This window comes from Cheilinus undulatus, linkage group 7 (assembly GCF_018320785.1).
Source record: "Cheilinus undulatus linkage group 7, ASM1832078v1, whole genome shotgun sequence".
NCBI lineage: Eukaryota > Metazoa > Chordata > Actinopteri > Labriformes > Labridae > Cheilinus > Cheilinus undulatus.
In genome coordinates, this window is record NC_054871.1 from 38,838,094 (window position 1) to 38,859,384 (window position 21,291).

General features: G+C 39.5%; 1 protein-coding gene across 1 annotated transcript in view; it reads left to right on the forward strand.

Annotated features, from left to right (window-relative positions):
* Positions 1 to 267: 267 nt before the first annotated feature.
* The window catches only part of LOC121512516, a 112,778-nt gene continuing 91,754 nt past the window's right edge, over positions 268 to 21,291 (forward strand). The window contains exons 1-3 of the mRNA XM_041791816.1: positions 268 to 545; positions 10,225 to 10,346; positions 19,582 to 19,629. Coding sequence (XP_041647750.1) covers positions 488 to 545; positions 10,225 to 10,346; positions 19,582 to 19,629 — 228 coding nt within the window. The 5' untranslated portion in view covers positions 268 to 487. The remainder of the gene's footprint in view (positions 546 to 10,224; positions 10,347 to 19,581; positions 19,630 to 21,291) is intronic.

Below are 21,291 nucleotides of genomic sequence, written 5' to 3' on the forward strand. Positions count from 1 at the left end.
ACAGTGTTGTTTTTTATTTGAGCTCTCTCTTACATGCTGCTCTTTTAATTTAATCTCAGGGTTGTTTTCCCATAAACAAAAAGGAACTAACTAGATGCCACCTTTGTTTGAAACCTCCATTCCTGAATGATTCAGCTCATCTATTTGTAGACTGTTGTCAGAGTTTGTTTTTTTTCTTCCTTCACCATGTGGCTTCCTGTTCTGACGTGCCCGCTGCACTCTGCTGCGATTGGCTGCTCATGTTTTCCACTTCCTCAAAAACCAAAACATACAGCTTTTATCTGAGCGTGAGTGCAGTAATAGAAAATCCAGTAATGCAGTGCTAAACTTCTGTTTGACGCATAGATTTGTCTCCACATGTTCGAAAAGCCTCAGCAGGAGAACATGTGTGGGAATGTTAACAGGAAGTAGAGCAAGCAGCTGGAATGTAAAGGCCCTGAGAAGTGAAGAAAAGAAGTCGTCTCTCAGCCACAACAGAGAGTGAAACATGGGCAGTGAGTACCAGTCTCTGTCTCCAGCTGATTCCTGCAGAAGCTTAATCATCGGTACGTGTACAAGTTGTACTTTCTGTTTCATAAATATATGGCATGCAATTTATCTTTGTACACATTTAAGGCAGAACTCAACTGGTCACATTCGTTTCAGTTTATCTGTCAGAATTAAAACCACTTAGCCAGTGAGAACAGTTAGCATTGATGGCTCCTGTTAGTGTGGTAGGAGTGTCCTCAGATCTGATAAGTGAAGTAAACAGTACTGTCTCACATTGAACGAGATGAATACAGTATATGAGAGAGACTCAGTGTGAAGTGTTGGGCAGAGGAGGAGAAATTCAGTTTGGTAGGGAGTCTCATTCTTTGGAATGTAAAGACGCCTCTGCTTTGTCAGACCGTAGAAATACATAATTTAATACGTTATACATGAGGAAAAAGTTAGTGTTGTTTTAATGTCGTGAAAAACACAAGTTTTAAAAATTTTCTTTTACTCCCAAAGATCTGAATTATGATGTTGTTTCAGCAAGCTGAGTTCCCCTTACTCTGGAGAAAACTACAATGAAATGTGTTTCTTTGTTGGATTTATACAGCTAAAGTGAAAGCAAGTAAAGCTGAATAATTTTGTGGATAGTCTACTGTGGAAGTGAAACTCATCAGATAAACAGCACTACTCCGAGGATAAGACAGTCTTCACATTATACAGAAATAGAAGTCTTAGTGACCCCAAGTGGGGCAATTTTTCATTTTCATTTGATCAGAAATTGCACAAAAATTTAGAGAAAGGAAGAATATGTTGCTTTCCTGATCATTTATTACACCAGCTTTTATATATTCGAACTCCAATGCAAGTAGAAATTGTTTATTAAATGAAATAAACATATAAATAATTAAATAAATTTTAAGCAGCTTTTTTTTCAATGCAGGGAACATGATACTTGGTATTTTAATTGGATATTTTTCTTACAAGTGCTTTTGGTAATGCATGTAAGATTTTCTTACAGAAACGACTTCAGCCAGTTGAATCTACTAAAAAAGGAATAAATAGATAATAATAATAATAATAATAATAACAATAATAATAATATGTTAAAAAAATACATAGTAAGTAATAAAGGAAATTAAGAAAAAAATATATTTCAAATATTTTATTGAAATAAAAACTAAAAATAAATCAAATTGAAAAAAACTTGAAAAGAAATTGAGATAAATGACAATGTAATAAAGATGAATATATTAAATTAGAAATTTAAAAAACAAGAAAATGAAATAAAACAAATTAAATAAATTCAGAATTTAATAGATACATTTAAACTTTTCTTAATGAAATCAAAAGATAAAATAAAAGTATATTCATATAAATAAAACTGGACTCTAAAATTTAAAAAGTAAATACAAATAGAATCATAAACTTAATATGTATATATTTAAAATCAAAAGTATTTGAAACAAAAAAAGGTTTAAATTATTTTAATCAAAACATAAAACTTATGCCAGAAGCAGAAGATCATATGAGAAATGTTCCTGTTATATGCTTCCATGGCAGATTCTGACTATTTTCTTAAGGTTTATAATTTATTGGTATTTGAAATTGACTTTGGGCTTCATTTAATGAAGTGGAGGACCACATATGGATAGGACCGTCTGTTGACAGACATTATCAGGTCCCTCCAAAGATGTTGGATAGGGTTCAAGTCAGGGCTCTGGCTGGCTGGGTCACACCAGGACATTCACAGAGTTATCCCTAAGCCACTCCTGTGTTGTCTTGGTTGTGTGCTTAGGGTCACTGTCATGTTGGAAGGTGAACCTTCAGACCAGTCCGAGGTCTTGAGCACTGTGGGACGGGTTTTCATTGAGAGTATCTCTTTGTTCCATTCAGCTTTCCCTCAACCCCGACCAGCCTCCAAGTCCCTGCAGCTGAAAAACACCCCCACAGCATAATGCTGCCACCACCATGCTTCACTGCTGGGATGGTTCTGGGCCTGGTTTCCTCCAGACATAAAGTTTAGAATTTGGGCCAAAGCATTCAGTCATGATTTCATCAAACCAGAGAATCTAGTTCCGCACAGTCTATGAGTCCCTCAGGGTTTTTTTTTTTTTTTTTTTTTTTTGCAAACTCCACATGGGCTTTCTTGTGTTTTGCACTGAGGAGAAGTTTCTGTCAGGGAAAAATCTCCATCTTTAGAGTTGTGTGTAAGACCATCTCTGGAGTATTTAATAAGCAAGATGTCCTGAATTTCTTAGAATTTTTTGAGGAGTTTGTGTGATAAGCACATTTCATCCCCCAAATATTTTTTCTCTCTGATAAACATCAAGAGTTTTGCAGTGGATTAAAAGAAACCTGCTCATTTTCAAGCCATGAGAGAGGTAGATCCAAATACCAGGCAAATGTCCAGTTGTTTTATGCTCTTTACATTTTTTTTTTGGATCCCATTTAAGCTGAAATCCCTTCACATAAAACAATTATATTGCACTCACTGGTTTGTATAACCCCAATACCTTCCTCCATCTAGAGGTGCTCTTGGTCTGTGCTCAGAATTCATGACGGCCATGGTGTTAACTTACCAATCCCCCAACCCCCACTCAACCCCACCCCCCATAGTAGCCAGATGGCTGTCACACAGGCGGCTCCTCGCCTGGACCATGCTGATTTCCCATCATTCTTTAGTTAATGAGGTCGTTAGCAATGCAATGGACAATTAAATTATCTCAATCTGGCATTTTTCCTCATTTGTTTACTGTATGCTGCACTGTATAGTGCTTCAAAGTCATCAAATAACACTTCTGTTGAGTTCATGGTTTCTGTCTCTTTTATATGATTCATCTCCCTGATAGTGCACGGCAGGGAATTAAAACACCACAGACAGACGCCTACATCTAAAGCTGTTTTCAGACACTGGAAGTAGAATAAACAGCTTTTAATAGAGTTCTTGTGTATAAATTCTCCTTTGTAATAGTGTGAAATGTCTCCACTGCCGAACTTTGCTTTAGTGAACCATCACTCTGAGTGGAAACAACACAGCCTGAAGCTGCTTCTGCTGCTGCTGCACTGGGGAAGTTTTGTTAGCTGCTAAAACATGTAGAGGGTTTGACTTCAGCCAGTTAGTCGAGCACTCACCTTCATGTGAAACGCTCCTGAACACTGTCACTGTTGACAGTTAATTATGGGAGTCACAGATCACGCAGTCGTGTCAGCTCGGCTACGACTGACGCCGCCACATGTTTACATCTCTGTTGTGATGTTGTTTTCTTGTTATTTTCCTCCCCGGCTGCAGCAGTACATCCGTTATTTTGCTCCAGAAGTGCCTCGGGGCTTGCCATAATGATGGTAAAAGCAGTACAGATTCAGGGGAATGAAATGTTAAAAAGGACTTGTTGGTATAATTGGTGAACCTTCCATCACAGCTAGTTTGGAAATATTTTTGGTCAGGCTGGTGAAGCACGCACACTGCCTGCTAGCTGCATTGTCATAGCCTATATGTTTTTCTCTGCATGGCTCCATCATTTCTGAAAACTCTTCGGCACATGTGAAGTTATTTTGACAATAAGTGAAAACCATCTAAATCTGAAATCTTGTTCGGCAGACAGATGGAAAGGAAGCAGACGGATGAATTCTGACAAACTGGATTCTGGAAAGTACCTCAACAGGCAGATTTCCATTAGTAGGCCAGATGGTTGGTTTGAGGAACATGTAGGTAAAGGAAGTGGCAGAGAGACCACACAGTCAAAAAAGCTTTTGACCAAACTATACAGGTTATTGAGTAGACCTGGGTATTTCCCACAACCCCAAGGTCTGTTCTGTGTATCACAATACAGGCCATGATATGATGCAAATTTAGGACAAAAACACAGAAATCACTACAAAATACTGCAGCATGGCAAAAAAACTGTTGTTTCTTTTGTGTCTGGCTCCAAAATCCTATTAGAGCCCATATTTGAAATGCCCATTTTAAAATATGACTTACCCTCAAATTCCACATACTCTGAGCAGCCATCTATACAGGAAGCATACCTAGGAACAAAACGCTCCCTTTCTGGTTGGCCTTTCCACTGTCCATTTCCGATGCATGTCAAAAGCGCCACTCCACTCTGTTCCTCTCAAGATACGTGCTTAGTCAACATCAGATCAACCAAAACAAGAGCAAGAACTCATAGAGCATCAGGTCAATTTCAAAATACAATACAATACACACTCTCCTGACGGTAAATCTCCTCAGCGTGTCAATATTACGTCCCATTCTGGGGCACAAAACAACAGGTCACCAGTCTTTAGGTTTTTTTTATACAACAAAAGACTTTTTTTTTTTTTTAAATAATGTAATTTAAAATCTGCCCCTCCAAGAATGACCACTTTGTCATGGTGGAGGGGGTTGTGTGTCCCTGTGAACCTAGGAGTAATAGAGGCACTAGGCCCTGCTAGCCCATGCTTGCCCAAGGCAAATTTGTCATTAGCCCGAACAGGTAACATGGAGCCTGTGGGCCCCCATCCGCAGGGTCAAGCATAGGGATTAGGTGAGTAGTAAGCTGGGCAGCAGGTGAACATGGGGACCTGAGACTTGTCCTTGAGGTCTGGAATGTCACCTCTCTGGTGGGGAAGGAACTGGAGCTTGTGCAGGAAGTTGATTGTCAGAGGCGAGGATGCTGAAAAAAATCAATTCACTCCAGTATTGCATATATTACTTTCTACGATTCTGAATTGATTCAAAATGGTCAGAAATCAATATTTTTAAATGTACTTTTTTTACATAATGAGTGCATTTTCAACAGCTGACCTGCTGCTTATCTTCATGTGCAGTTTCCATCACAGTTGCTACTATAGGTGTGTGGCTCTATAAGCAGAGCTGTTAGCATTAGCAGCGCTACCTCTTGTCCTGTTCCCTCCAAAGAAAAGTTTTAAGACTCACTGTGGACACTTCAAGCCCAAGTAAGAGGAAGCCCGACCCAATGTGTAGGCTAAGTTTGCTAATCTAAAGTAATGTAGCCAATTCAGGAACGGTTCATATGTCTGAGTTTACATCATACAGACACATTCACCTGAGGTAGAAAAAATACCTAGAATATCAGCCAACAACTGCTGACCAGCACAGGCAATGAAAATAACAGGATCTGTCATCTGTTTCAAGTCAATAACCGGTGTTGTAACTGTAGTCTGTGGTTAACAACAGATATCGAAGATTTTAAGAGCCACTTTGTTCAGTTTTTTATTCAGTGTATATCCTCTAAGCATATCCTAAATATAACAGACAATATTCAGTGTTTTAACAATGTTGTAACAACAACCACCACTAACAGGTTCAGCAGTACAGTCACAAGTTGACACAGTCACCTGCTGAAGCATAACACCCGTTCCCCTACAGCACTGTTAGCAGTGAAGGCTTTAACCTTTGACTTGCATTGTTGACCTTTTTTTTGATGCCATTTTGCTGTATTTAAAACCCTGAAAACCTATCTTTGGCTGTTTATCTCCACTTTCCTCACTGAATAGTGTATGCAACATCGCCCAGCTGCTGACTTGCATATCTGCTTCCTGATTGGGTTATCTGAAAAAATGAAACATGAAATATTGTTAAATAAAGAGGCAGGAGTACAAGTTTACCAAATTTTTTTTTTTTTTTTTTTTTTTTTTTTGCAAATGGATTCCTTAGTGTGGAAGTCGAAGGGTTAAAATTTATGACCATTTTTTTCCACTGACAAGTTTCAGGTAAAAATTTTTTCTGCTTAAGCGCAGACAAATTTACTGATAATTATCAAAAAAATTGCAATTCAAGCATAAATTACTTTGTAATTTGTATGACGCTGAATTACCAGTTTTCTTTGTAATTGTAATTAGCTGGTAAAAATAACTATAAATATATTTTAAAAAAGCATTATCTTGAGCACTTTTTATAAAGCTTTTTAATGTCAAATATTGTTTTAAAGCCTCTTAGAGCAGTGCAGACTAGAGAAGATGCTGAAATCCCCACCTTTTTAAAAGAAATAGAGAATATGCTGTGAACGGGGAATCAGTTTGAATCAAAAATCGATTCTGAATCAAATCGTGCCCTCCAGAATTAGAATTGAAATATAATCAAATCATGCGGTACTTAAACATTCCCATTTCTAGTTAGTGGCTCTATATAGGCGGGCTCTCCTCTAGGCACAACACCAGCTCTGGAACCAAACTCCTGGAAAGAGGCTGCACACTCTTTTACTCTCTCTGGGGAGAGGGATGTCTGGGCTGACTTTCTTAGCCTGCTGCCACTGTGCTTCGGCCTTGGATAAGCAGAAGAATATGGATGCATGGATGGAAAAAAAAAAAACAGGTTTCACTTGAAAATGAGTCCACTTGTTTTTTTAATGATCAACTTTTTTTGATGACATACGATTAGGCACTGCAGTTCCTGTAATCTATCCCCACCAACAAGTGGGGATTGTCTAGTCAGCCTATAGGAAGAATTAACCACTCAGTGGGGCCAGAAATGGAACCCTTGAAGCTCATATGTTGCAAGATTTGATCTTTTATTTTTCAAATGATCATTTTAAGAATTAGAGGTTTAATGTAAAGGAAAATCTCATTAGAGAATTGTCAATTTGAAACCAATCTCACAAACCTTCTGCTACCTACTGGCTTTAGTGTAAACTGCACTTTTAGGCAATGTGTCTGCCATCACAACATTTGTGGCCGTATTTCACCGACAGCTCTAGTTTTGAGGAAAGAAAAGTTTTTCTGGCTTTCTTGTTCCAAGGCTTGTCTCAAAGATACTAATGAAAGGTGAGATATATGCTTGGTCAGTAATAAAATCTGCTTACACAGAACCTGATGGGTTACATTAAAAAAGCAGCCTTTGATTAAAAGATTTTCCATCTGAAGATAGATCTTCACCTGAAGCGATCTGGTTCATGGAGAGGCCCGAAAGAGACAGAAGCTTCTGAGGCAGCAGTTTATCCTCCAGTCAGGCGAGCGCTCAGATGACAGCTAGCCCTCACTGCTGCCTCCATGTTTTTATGGGAAGAGACCAACAAATCTGGCTCCTAGCTACTGCCCAGTAATTAGCTTCAAAAATCATTGCTGACACAGATACTAGTGAAGTTGCTGGTTGATATCAGAGACGCTGCTTGGGAATTGGGTGTTGTGGCTAACCCCAGCCTTAGGCTAGGACCACATGCCCAGCAGGTAACACTTTATATATTCCTCTGCTTACCTTTCATGTCCTCCTTCAACTGAAGGGAGACAGTTCATCTTACTGCAAGTTATTAGTTATATTTTAATCTGTCAGTGGCTGAAACCATATGTACACACTGAAACCTTTACCACACACTGACTCCTGAACATGTCTTGAACATCACAGGGGAGGCTGCCCTTAAATCTTCATAATATCTGTTCTCATATCAGCTTCACAGGGGGGAGGCTTTCCTTGTCAGTGAGGAGGAGGATCTGAGGAGGCAGGGCATGGCATGAAAATACTAGATGTAATTTGATGTAGTTACAAAATCAGGAAATGAGTAAACAAAAAATACGACTTCATGCAGCATTTTATTACAGGGCGAGCAGAAAAAGCCTGGGTAATGTAAAATAAGTGACCCCCTTTAAAATGACTCACCTAATTTGACAGAGGTCCAGACAATTAGTGCTAGTAACCTCACAATTGGTGAAATGGAGAGTCTGGAAGATTCAGTCACTCATTTATCAGTATCCCTGGCTACCATTACACTATGAAGACAAAAGAACACTCCAATTAAGAGAAAAGATTATTGACAAGTGTAAGTCAGGGGATGGATACTAAGAATTAACACGGCACTGAACATCCTCAAGAGTTCAGTTAAATCCATCATACAGAAATGGAAGGAATATGACACACGTGTAAATCTACCTAGATCTGGCCGTCCTCACAAACTGAGCATTTTATTAAATTAATTAAAAAGTAAAACATCCAAGGAGGGGAATACTTTTTAAGACACTGCAAAGATGGTTGAAGTTATGAGCTTTTTGTTAATTGTGTGAAATGCTTGGCCTTAAAATAATCACCTGACAACTGCAGGAAAACAGAGATATTAATTTAATCTGTACGTTTTTGTTACACTGAACCCTTCCACACCTCAGACACTATTTAAATCACTGCAATCAGAAAAATTATAGCCAGAGCTTTGCAGAACCAGAAATTCTAAATTAGTGAAGAATCATTCTCCTTGCACTCCTGCCACAATGAAAGTTAACAAAATTACAGATTAATGCATTTTTTGTTTTTTTTTTGGTCAATAGTGCTCCTGTTTAGAAAGTGAAGGGCGAGAATTTTGTCAACATTACTGCATATGGGCAAATACTAATTTGCTAACACTTGTTATTCATCCATCCATCCATCCATCCATCCATTTTCCACACAGCTTATCCTGTTTTGGGGTCACAGGGGGCTGGAGCCTGTCCCAGCTGTCATTGGAAATAGGGTACATCCTGGATTAGTCAGTCACAGGGCTGATATATAGAGACAAACATTAGAGACACACTCACAGCCAATTTAGAGTCACCAATTAACCTAACCAGCATTCTTTGGCGGTGGGAAGAATCATGGACACAGAGAACATGCAAACTCCACACAGAAAGAACCTGACCAGGAAATGATCCAGGAACCCTCTTACTGTGAAGCAACAGTGCTAACCCCTGCGCTGAAGCGCCACAGTGCAGCCTTTACATTAGTTCACGTTAATTACAATAGTATCAAGATCTAATTTATGTTGTATATATGTATATGTCTTTGTTTCACTTATTTAAGTTCTGTTTGGTTTTTTTGTACAAGAGAGCAAAAGTTACTGGAGTCAAATTCCCTGTATGTGCACACATACTTTGCCAATAAAGCTGATTCTGATTCTGATTCTGATCACTGAAAACATTGGTGTTAGTGGGACATATGGAGGTTTTGAGAAAACCCCAAATAGACATCAGGCAACTACAGATTTTTGCTCTTCCACGTTGTCGTTATTGTTCAAAACTGTAAGATCCTACTTAAAGCAGGGAGTAAGGTGCAGGGTTGGCTCAGTTGGTAGATCAGCCACTTTTATACAGAGGCTACAGTCATCAACGCACCGGTCATAGATTGACATCCGGTCTCAGCACTGTTTAGCTGTTTATAAAGGCAAAAGTCCAAAGCCGATCTCTTAAAAGCAGGGAGTCGTATTTCAAATTGGTATTGCCTTTTGTTTTTCATGTAACCCACATTTGCAACAGATTCCTTTTTTTTAAACTCTGGAAGTCTTAAAAAAGTGTTCAGGCATTGAAATTTGGTTTGATGTAGAAAATAGGGATGTTAAAAACAAATACAAAATAAAAAAGGTTTGTGAAGTGGGAATTTTGTCTCGTCACAATAAATGCTTGTATAAAAGAAATTAATGCTTTTGTAATTCATAACAATGCAAACCAAACCGTGAACAAGATGCCAGCCATTAAAAATAATCATTTATCATAAACCACCACTGAGCTGTTGTGCTTACTGTCATGTCAGGACTATCAGCTTTCTTCAATTATCTTTAAAGCCCATATTCACTTTGTTAGATTTCCACTGGGAACAACACAAAGGTATAATGCTCCAGGGAGTTGTATTGTGTGTGTTATGGATGCTGTAATAGGTAATAAACTGCAGTGTAAGTGGCAGTTCTGAGTCAATTAACAATTTCCTCAACAGAATGTGTACCTGCATTATGCTTTTGATATAGTTAGACCAGCTCTCAGCATTTCTAACCTCCATCTTCTCTTCATCTTCTGCAGAGACACCCGAGTGCTTTATATGCAGGGATGTTGAACTTAAAGTCAGTGACCCACTAAGGAATTTCTGTGACTGCAAGAATTTACTTGCCCATCACGCGTGTCTGTCCACATGGATCCAGAGGGTAAGATGGACTTTCTATGTAAAAATCCAAACCTTGATATTTTGATTTTCAGTGTGACTGCTTTTTCTCATCAGCCACTTGTCAAGATGTGAAGGAGGAAAAATGTCTGTGTCGGATTTCTAACTGTGAATAAATGTGTTTGCAATGTTAGCATTCCTCATTGAGACAAAACAATGCTGTTTGCCTTAAGGTAATGAGCTTTCTTTCAAATTGCAATACCAATTAATTTTAATGAGGGTTGCTAACAATGATAACACGTCATTGTGAAGCAGTTGAAATGCAGAGGCTGAATCAGTGAGGAGTACTTCATAATGGACTGGAAGAAATCCAGAAAGCTATTGTTCATCAGACACCTGTCACCTAACACAGAACTGCTCATTAACATCTGTAACACTCTTTGAATCAGTCGTCTTATTGATACGGCGGTCACTGATAAGATGTTTTTGCACTTGCAGAGAAGCACTTTACACTCTTCTCAGTTAATGAAGTGTACATTTTCTGTAGGTGGCACACATTTCTCTTCCTGCTCATCATGAAGCTTTTTGTTGCTCATGCTAATTACTCTTAACTCCATTAATTTACAGCCAACTGCTGCTGCTGCTGCAGCCAGATTTGGAATAACTATATAATTGCCTCTGTTTGAGTATTCTCTCATAAGTAAAAGGATTACTAAAAAGAATATGAAGAGGTGTGTTGATGTGGAAATGTAAATTAGCTGCCAGATTTTACATCTAAGCTGCAGGTTTTGACAAAAACTTTCTTCCCTGTATATTTTTTGTAACATGAAAATGTCTGTTAAAATGTACTTATGTTTTTGGTTGCATGAACATGTGCAGATGCAATCCATTAACATGCATCATCTGCATGCCAAGGTAAGGTCAGGTAACTTTATACTCATGGCTAGATTTGGTTTACAGTAGGGCTGCTGTAATGGATTATTTTGGTAAGCAAGTATTCTATTGATTATTATAGTAATCTAATAATGATGGTTAGGTTATTAAAAGTGATATAAAAAAGGCCTGGATGATATGGCCTAAATATCAAATCATAGTATTTTTGAGCCCTTCACAGTAACTGTATTATATCACAGAATTACAAAATAAAAAGAGATAATGCATTTAAACGCATAACCGGGGGATACAACCCCCTTCTCCTTCAAGTTTCATTCTGAGGTTTGTTTCTTTGTCACTGATATGTGCCAAGCTGCTACTAAAAACAATAAAAGCACTTAGGGAAAACAACAACTACAGACTTTTATTTTGAAGAATTTGTCGGTGGTACCATGTTTATTATTGATATATCTTAGCTTAGCAGCAGTACCAGAAAGTTTAGGCTACTACGCAGCCTACTTGCTGCTTCTCCGACTGCCACAGCCCACCTCTTTGACTCATCATGGACTTGGACTTAAAACACAACGTTCAGCGGCTGTCTCAGTACAGTTCAGGGCTCTTACCGAGGGGATCACGTCAGCAGCTGATTAGTCTGATGCATTAACTTTTCTTGTCACCAGTTCATAAGGAGAGAGAAGTGTGATTAAGTTTTAAAGTTGCAGGGAGACCGTAGTTTGCAGCATATGTAGTGAGTGTGTTTGTATTCCAAGGCTTTGCTTCATGTTCGTTGCACGTTGCAAACTCAGTCAGCAGACAGGCTTCTGGAGGTTGTGTGCACTACGCAGCAAAAGCTTGCCAGACTGCTGTCTCCATTTGCTTTGGTCATGTTTCAGCTTTGTCTGTCAAAGCTGCATGTGCTTAAGATTTCACTGCTTTCCACATTCGACATACATTGGCAGCTGTCATCAGCGCACGTTGCATTTTTTACAGATGGGCCGATGAGTGTCACAAAGCTGTCATGGGCCGATGCCGATTTTCCAGCAATGCATTGGTGCATCACTAGTTTAAACTCACCTTTAAACAGTTGTTCAGCCGTTGTAATACGAGTTGCTGCAGCCCTTGGCTGAAGACAAACTGTTCTAGTTCCAGCTCATGCACACTGTGCAAACACTTGCTTCATGTGACTGTTAATATTGACAACAAATTTAGCAAATATTTGATCTATTACTGTGCTCCACTTGCTCTGCTTTCTCCTTTGGTCAGCTTGATTCCTGATTGGCTATATTTCCATCCCACATAGCAAGCCAAAGAGCGAACACTCGGCTGCCCACGTTGTTCCTCCACCGGACAGGATCTCTGATCTTAAATAATGAACACGAAAATCTGACCATCAGGCCTTTGCTGACTTTGGTCAAAAGGGGAGAATCTGGCCCTAAAAAAAGCATGATAATCTTGTAGGGAGTTCCTCACTTGAGTCTTTTAGCAAACTTGTTTTTGCCTTTTTTGTCCCACTGCTTTACTTTTTTTGTTTTCAGACATTGTGTGTTAAATCTGTAAGTCAAACAGCATTATGGAAGGGTAATATTTGATCACTCAAGAAAAGCTTTGAATTGAGGGCCACAAGAGCAAAGGAACAGAAAATTATATCAATCTGTGTCACTCGTGCTGTAGACGGTTTTGTTTGATGGCTTCTCAAAGGGCCGGCTTTAATACGCACTACACATCGAGTGCAACTCTTAAAAGTGTCTAAGATTTGATTCAGTCAGAACACCCTGTATCTGTAATGCCCTCCACTGTACATAATACATAACTTAGTTAGTATCATATGCTATCATTGTGTATAAATCAATGAAGAACTGTGTGTCTGCTGCTGAAATGCTCTCTGTAGTGCCGCTCACTCCTGTAAGCTTTTGGTCTCTTTTGATACTCCACAAGTGGTAGACATCACGCTACAGCAGACCTTTCATCTGCACCACCCAGCTGTCAGAGTGAAGAGCCACTTCCATTAAGTGTGTGTCTTCCCACTATACAATTATATACAGACACACAAGCTTGCACTCACAAAGCACACACACAACCCCACTCTCTGCTGAGAGTGTGTGCTGATGCTACAAGACTACTTTAGTTTTTGTGTGTGAGAGAAGCAGACAGTGTGCGACCTTTTAGAGTGCTCAGGGTAGGGAGCCCCTCTCCCTTTTACAGAACAGAAATCAGCAATTGACCTGTCACTTTTGCTCTGATAGCCATCTCGGGAAAAGAGGTCATGCACATATGTCTAAAGTGCCTCTTAACCGCATTTTATGAAGCCAGAAAATGTAATCCAATAATGATTTGACTTAGGAAGAGAGAGAGATGAAGCCAGCTGGGAGTGATAGCATGCGCCGTTAGCACTCCTAAAAGCAGCTTGAACACAAAAGGCCAAATTCAACGGCTTTATTTAATTTCAGCCACAACAGTATCACACAGATGTTGTCGCTAAACAGCGGGCACACTGAACCAAACAACAAAACAGCGCTGGCATTCATTTCCACAACTGTTGCTAACATACTTGAGTGTGCTCGCAGCAGAGGACTATCTGAACGATTATCATCTGCACTGAGGCTAACCATACGCTATCTTTTTTTAGCCTGCCTCATTTGTACCCCCCGCCCTCTCCTTCCCAGGTTCCCAAAGACAAATAGCATGGCACAAAACTAATTAGTAACCAGGAACTAGTTAGGAGATGCCCTTTGAAAAACATGTCCTGAGGCGGGATTTAAATATAGGGACAGAGTCAGTGACTGAGTGTGCCGAGGAGATCCCGGCCTCCAGGCGAGGCAGCACTCTGACCCCTGACCCTCATTATAGGGAGTGCATTCCTAGAGGGTTGAAACCCCTCACAGCACAAAGTACAAGGGCATGGGAGGACTGTATTGCTCCTACCGCACCAGCCGAGTGTGGCCTGGTGTGTCTCACTGCCCAACCCAATGTCGGCTTGAGAAGATACAGAGCAAAGACGCAGGCTTTTTTGGAAAGTAATGCTGCACACCCAACAAATAAATATGTTTTCCATTTGATTCCATCTGGTTTCAATCCAGTGGAGTTAATGGTAATAGTATTCTGCTGTAATTCCATCCATCTGAAGTGAACCATATGCTAGTAGCAGGGCTGGACAACACTGACCAAAAATCATATTTCAGTCTTATTTAGCTGAATGGCCATATACAATATATGTAAATGTTTTGCTATTGTCTCCCCAAAGAATCTCTGCTTATTTCGGCAACTGAAATTTAACAAAAAAAAAGGTGATTGACTACCTTTTTACCATTTGGAAGACTGGACGATAATAATCTTGAAGAGGGATCTTTGATAACAGAAACTCAGGTGAAGATTGAGTTAATAAGTCTTGAATTGTGTGCATAATCTGTCAAAACGAAGAGATTTGAGATGTGATGAAAGAGCAGGAGGAGCTTGCGTGTCTGTGTGTAAGGCAGTGTGACAGAGAGGGCACAAGCTGTTAGGCAGCAACATCTGGTTTAAAAAACTTGGCTCTACCTGCTGCCAGAAGTAGAATTTAAACTCTTAGAGATGGGCCAGATCCAATCCAATATCAGCATTGGTTCCGATAATTACGATATTTTTTATACCAGACATTGACATTCCAACGTTTTTGCTGGGCCGTCACTGCTTGTATTGTAAACAATGCGGCTAGTGTATGAGAGACAGCAGCTCATTCTAAGTCCACCCAAACATCACCTGTTTGTGTCCGTGTGATTAATGTGAGGCACAGTAATGAAGTAAAACATGTGTTCTCTCTGCTTTATGTTGAATGTCGGTAAGAACAGCATCATAAAGGCGTCTACTCTTTCGGCCTGTCTGTGGCTTTAATATGAACTGCAGCAACTTGTATTACAACAGCATAAACAATTGTTTAAAATTGTGTTTTTACTCATGACTCGCTCATTTTAAGTCCATGATGATTCAGAGATCCGGGCTGTGGCATTTGGTGAAGTTGGTGACTGTAGCTTTTTGAATTATCAGCCATTATAAGCAACAGCCATATAAACTTACTTAGAAGACACATTTCCATTCAGCTTTTCTGGTCAGTCAGGTTCTCCAATTTATCTCCAGAAAGTTTAAGAAGGTCTGTAAAACACCAGGGTTGAGTAGGGCAGGGAACCCTGGATGGGGAGTGATGCAGGCTGCAGGACTCAGGTAAAGGTAAGGTCAGGTCAGATATGGGAGCATATGCTGGTCCTGTACTGCTCTGGCCTCCTGATGGCCATCCTCAAGACCTGCACTAGACCCACGTCCTGTGTCTCCAGGTATCCTTCCAGCTGCCCCCCTCCTGATGCACACGATCGCCCCTGACACCTGTACCAGCCAATTGGTCCTGGGCACACAAAATTTGATGAGCTAGTTCAGGCCAAGGAAAGCACGCCAAGTGCTTGTAAAAGTGCAGGCGCTGTTCCTGTTTTAGCACATTAGCATTGAACACATGGTCTTGCCAATGACATCCAAAGATGCGCAGAAGAGACTTTAAAAGATATTCACGAATTGGCCTTCCGAGCATCACATTCACAAAACCCACACCTCTTTTCATTTAGAGTATTGTAGGCTGTGAGCTATAACCCATTTTTTTCTCAAAATGAGCCATCTTCTGGCCCTGACAGCTGACATTGTCCTCTGTCTGTGGCCATCTGTGGCTCGGAGGCACAGGGACCGTCTGCAAATTTCCATACAGCGAAAAATGTGATACAAAAATATTTTAAATCACTTAACTCTTGATAGATGTTTGTCAGTAAAGTCCCTTGATGCAGAAATTATCTCATGTTTGGATATTAAGAAAAGCGTTGACATATATTTTTAGACATATTTCTGGGGTTTTATGCCTTTGTTGATAGAGGAGGACAGTGGCTAGAATCAGAAATAGGGAAAGACATGCAGGGAATGGTGCCACGCGCCATACTCAACACCAAGGCTACCTGTGTAATGGGGTGCACCTTAAACCACTAGACCATGTGCATCCTGCTTTTACACAATTTTTAACTATTTCTAATAAAAACAACAATTAAAAAAAAAAAAAACTTTGATAAGTTTAATATGTCACAAAATACCTACTGCAAGCAAAGGACTGCCTGCTGATTTATCAGCAGCAAGAAACTATGGTAAATGTTCCTTTATGTACTTTTTGGGGCTGTCACTTGCATCCCTGCTTCATATTGACTTAAACTGGAATAAATGTCTGAGTTTTAATTGTCTAAATAAAGACTTAAACTTTAAACAGTGAAAATGTCTAAATTTTGACTAATTCTAAAGAACATTTTGATATGAAGACTAAGCCTAAATCTAAAATAGCTCACAAATTAACTCTGGTTCTAAATCATATCACATGGGCTAAATGCCACATTGGCTACACATTAGACAGGATAAGCAATGTCAATATGTACATGAAAAATATCATATGAATAAACTTTTTGTTTATGAGAAAAATTATTACAGGAAAATTCTTCTTAAATTCAATTAAAAACATAATTCCCATTAAGACTAACCATTTCTAATGGATTGTCTTGTGGTCAAATGTAAGTGGATCTTACTCTAAATGTACTTACTGAGCATTAGGCCTTCTATCTTTATGAAGCAATATCAATATAAACAATATAGTCCTACCCCATATCTCTCTTGAGTAAAATTGATATATCTTATAAACTCAATTATTTTCCCAGCCCTAATTAGTGTTCTAACAGGAGTGAGAGGAGGTTTATATAAAAAACAAGCTAATGACTTAGCAACTAAACATAGCATGGATTTGAATTCCTAAAAGTGTGAACAGATCAGAAACATAACGAGAAGTTTATTCGCTGACATGTATTTGATATGTTTTTCTAGTGTGATGTTAGTGTTTTTGTGCATGTGTGAATGTCAGCAAGTATGCCCTTGACTGTGAGTGTGCATGCCTATATTTCCCTTTAATTGCAAGTGGTGTGAAGAGTGAGTTAAGCCCCCCCCCCCACGCTGTCTCTCTCTCTCTCTCTCTCTCTCTCTCTCATGGGTTGATAATTCTCATCACTGCAAACAGACTTGGTTTACATTCATTAGCCCAACACTCACAGCAATCAGGCCACAGTGCCAGGGGCAATGGTCCTCTTTATAAAATCACATTGCCTAATAGCAGTGTTCTATAATTATATGCCATTAACATCTATCAAAGTGGGCTCCTACATGCCACGAATATTAGCAGTGGTTTTGGCAGTTTGTGTTTGTACAAATGCTTTTTCTTGTTAATGGCATCTTCAGATAGTTAGCACCAGCTTGAAGATTATTGTCAACATGTTATTTTTGTTTCATGTGTTTCAAGTGGAACGTTAAGTGCATGCATTAAAACGAAATCCAGTAATGCAGGAAATGTCGACTGTTGATAATTACATCCTGCGGTGCCCTGGAGGTGCAAAACAAAACAACATTGGACAAGTTACTGTTGATTTGTGAAATGTTAAGTGTTATTTGTTAATGTTATGTTGTTGGTAATTGGTTGTTGAGCAGTCTGAAGGTTTGTTATTCTTTGTGAAATGTTTGTTTTCTATGTGCATGAACAGTTAAATCAGATGTTGAAATTTACAGACTTTTTGCACTCAAGGCCACCATACTAGACAAATGGCTTTGTAATTAAATTAGCATAATTACACTTAGTAGGGGTGGGACAAAATAACAATGCAGCGATAAATATTGTGCTCCTGTAACGTTGATACAACTGTCTAATCACTGGTACTAAATATTAATTTATTTAAAGGCCGGCTCAGACTACATGAATTCAGCCAGATTTAAGCCCGACTGTAACCTCGCAGCTCATTGTCAAAACTCGGGCCTGATTTAGAGCGTCAGGAACGTCAAACGGTCTTGTAGTGTGACATAATTTACGACGTGTCCAAGAAGCCCCACGACCACGATTCAACAAGACCAGCACATCAGAATTTTTCATACATCGTTGTGTAGTTTTACACCCTGACCTGACATTAACAACGTGATCCTGACGTCTAACAACAGGAGAACATTTGCTCATCATCTTTGCATCATCACTCACAAGATTTACCACTTTTATCCCCTTTTATTCTCTAAAACTAATGTGTACACTTTATTTTATTTTATTTATGTTATCACATGCACACTTTAAGTTCTATCTGAGGGAGAGCCAGTCCATATTGTTTTCCTTTTTATACATCCATAACTGTTATCCATAATCCGATCCACAGTTGTTTCTTATTTTACTTTTTTTACGAGCAAAAGACTGCTACAATCACACCGAGCGCTTCTGTTGCAGAGTGATTGACACCCTTTGGCCCACCCCCCTGACAACCTGTGAACTCGCACTCAGTCACGAAGATGGCGGTGACGTCAGTATACGTTGAGCAGTCGAGATCACTCTTGTAGCGTGGCCAGACTGTCAGCCAAGAGAGGACAAGATTTAATTGCATAGTCATGGTGCCATCGTGAGCTTCCAAAAAAATCAAGTAGTCTGAGCTGGCCTCAAGATAGAATATTGCACTCTAAATATGTTTCCCTTATAATTTGACTTGTCTGTCATGAGACGTTCTTCATTAGTGCTTATGGAAAATTATTCATCAAGAGTCACTAATGATAATTAAAAGAAAATTTTAATTTCTCGCAGATGGATAAGGATGCACATTTGATTTCTTTAGCTTTATAGTCACAAGGGGTGTGATAATCCATCAATGTGCACTCACCAGCCAGTTTATTAGGTACACCTGTTCAATTGCTTGTAAACACAAATAGCCAATCACATGGCAGAAACTCAATGCATTTAGGCATGTAGACGTGGTTGAGACGACTTGCTGAAGTTCAAACCAAGCATCAGAATGGGGAAGAAAGGGGATTTTAGGGACTTTGCACATCGCGTGGTTGTTGGTGCCAGATGGGCTGGTCTGGGTATTTTCACCACAGCTTACCTGAGTATTGTTGCTGACCATGCCCATCTCATTATGACCACAGTGCACAGATGCTCATTCCTATGGGCAGAACAATCAAATGGTAAAAGGACTTGTGCTTGTGTAGCACTTTTCTTGTCGTCTGGTGACTCAAAGCACTTTTATACCACAGGTCACACCTACTCATTCACATCCCTTACTCAGCATTCACACACTGATAGAAGAAGATGCTGTGGAGAAGTTGGCCATCAGTATTAGCATCCGTCCCCATTTACACACCACCGACGAGGCAGTGGGAGTAAATTGGGGTAAAGTGTCTTGCCTGAGGACACGTTGACATGTGACTGCAGGAGCTGGGGATTGAACCTACAACCTTCAGACTGCAGGACAACCAACTAGCCACAATCGCCTCAGGTCTCACCTTAAATCAGGCTTAAAGTCATCTACTGTCACTAAATCCCTTTAAATTCGATTCCTTTTCAGGGATGTGGGAGTGAAGACAGACTGCGGTGTGTTGTCTGCAAAGCCAAGGTGAGTGTACTAATCAAGTAAAGTTATATTTTATTTGCAGCCTGAAATCATGAATTAGAACTTGCTCCAGAAGGGTTTACAGTCTTCACAGCATGTGACATACTTTCTTTAAACCCTGGATTTTGGTATGGAAAGAACTCCCACTGACAAGAAACAATGGTAATGAGAAAAAGAAGAAAGGATTTATAAAGATTTAATGAGACATTTGATGATGTCTCATTCTTTTAATCTGCCTTTGTGAAATGTACGTAACACATTTAAACAAACACCATTTAAGTCATTAAACAGTGGCTGCATCTCACAAAGCAGATTTAAGCAGAGCAGATCCATAATACTAATGAGCAATCAGGTCTTTGTTTTGCTCTGTGATTTACTTGATTTGCTAGCAGTTGTGTTGCTTATGAGCTGTAAGCTGTCTTTTATTCCTTATTATTGCAGCAGAACACTCGCTGTGGAGAAAAAGGGAGAAACATTACAATATTTGGCAAAGGATATAAGCCATGTAATGACAAAATCTGTATTCATTTCATGAGCAGAAATTAATCACGCCTTCCTGTGGTACATTCCTAATGCAAATTTTCCATCAACACATTGTGTCTTGTGTTTGTGGCTTTATTCGTATGAAATGGTTGGGCTGATGTGTCATCACAGATGGGGTTGCAAGCTGGATAAGGTGGTCACATTACTAACCATGTGAGATTAGAGCGTGTGCTGTTGATGTGTTGTATGTATTCATGCTTGTGCTGTGGGTCAAAGCATCAAAAGCTGGCGACTGAGTGTTTTATTCATTGTTTGCTCTGCAGCAGTGGGTTGAAACTGTGATCTCTGCTGTCTGTGCTTGTGTGTATGTATGAGAGTGATCCATTCTGTGGAAGGAAATGTCACTGTAACTCTGACGACGACCTTTGAGGTTTTTAGGATATTTTAAACATGAAATCATTCACACGGACACACTGATGAAAGTTGCATGAAACATTTAGTCTGGAGCAAAGTCTCCACTGACTATTATTCATACAGGAAACTGTGTTTGTTTCCAGTTTGGAGCTAAGTGTGCCCACAGAGGGGCGGAGCTTCTCTCATAGAGGGTGATATGTCTATTAGATTTACTATAGGTGTAGATTCTTTTTATACACTATGGGGGTGCAAATTCTCCCCTGTTACTTCACTTACAGAAAATTCAAATTACAAAGGTACAGTTGGTATTTTAAATACTTATACATTTCTATTGATATATTTTTAAATGCCATGGCAGTGATTGACAGCTTAGACCTGAACCAGGGTTTTCACTATGCACTACTGATTGATGAACTTTACATATAATATAGGGATTTGCACAAATTGCTGATCAAATAGTCAAATTTGGATCCCTTTGTCATCAGCACCAGAAATATGAGGTCAAGCTAATTTTTTTTTTCAGCTTAGGCCCACAATCCTAGCCAAGTGCTCTTTCTAAATGATTATGGTGCCACCTGGCACAAGTAGCCACTGTAGTTGTTCTTTATGACTAGTGCCTTGTACCACAACGCTCTTTTATCTGATATAAACACCTGCTAACTGCTTCAGCACCAATAGCATCTCATAGGAACAGCATGGTTCAGCACTATGATAAATCTAGAAAATGGGGATATAGTCGCTCAGAGGCTGTGCCAGGTTACACCCACA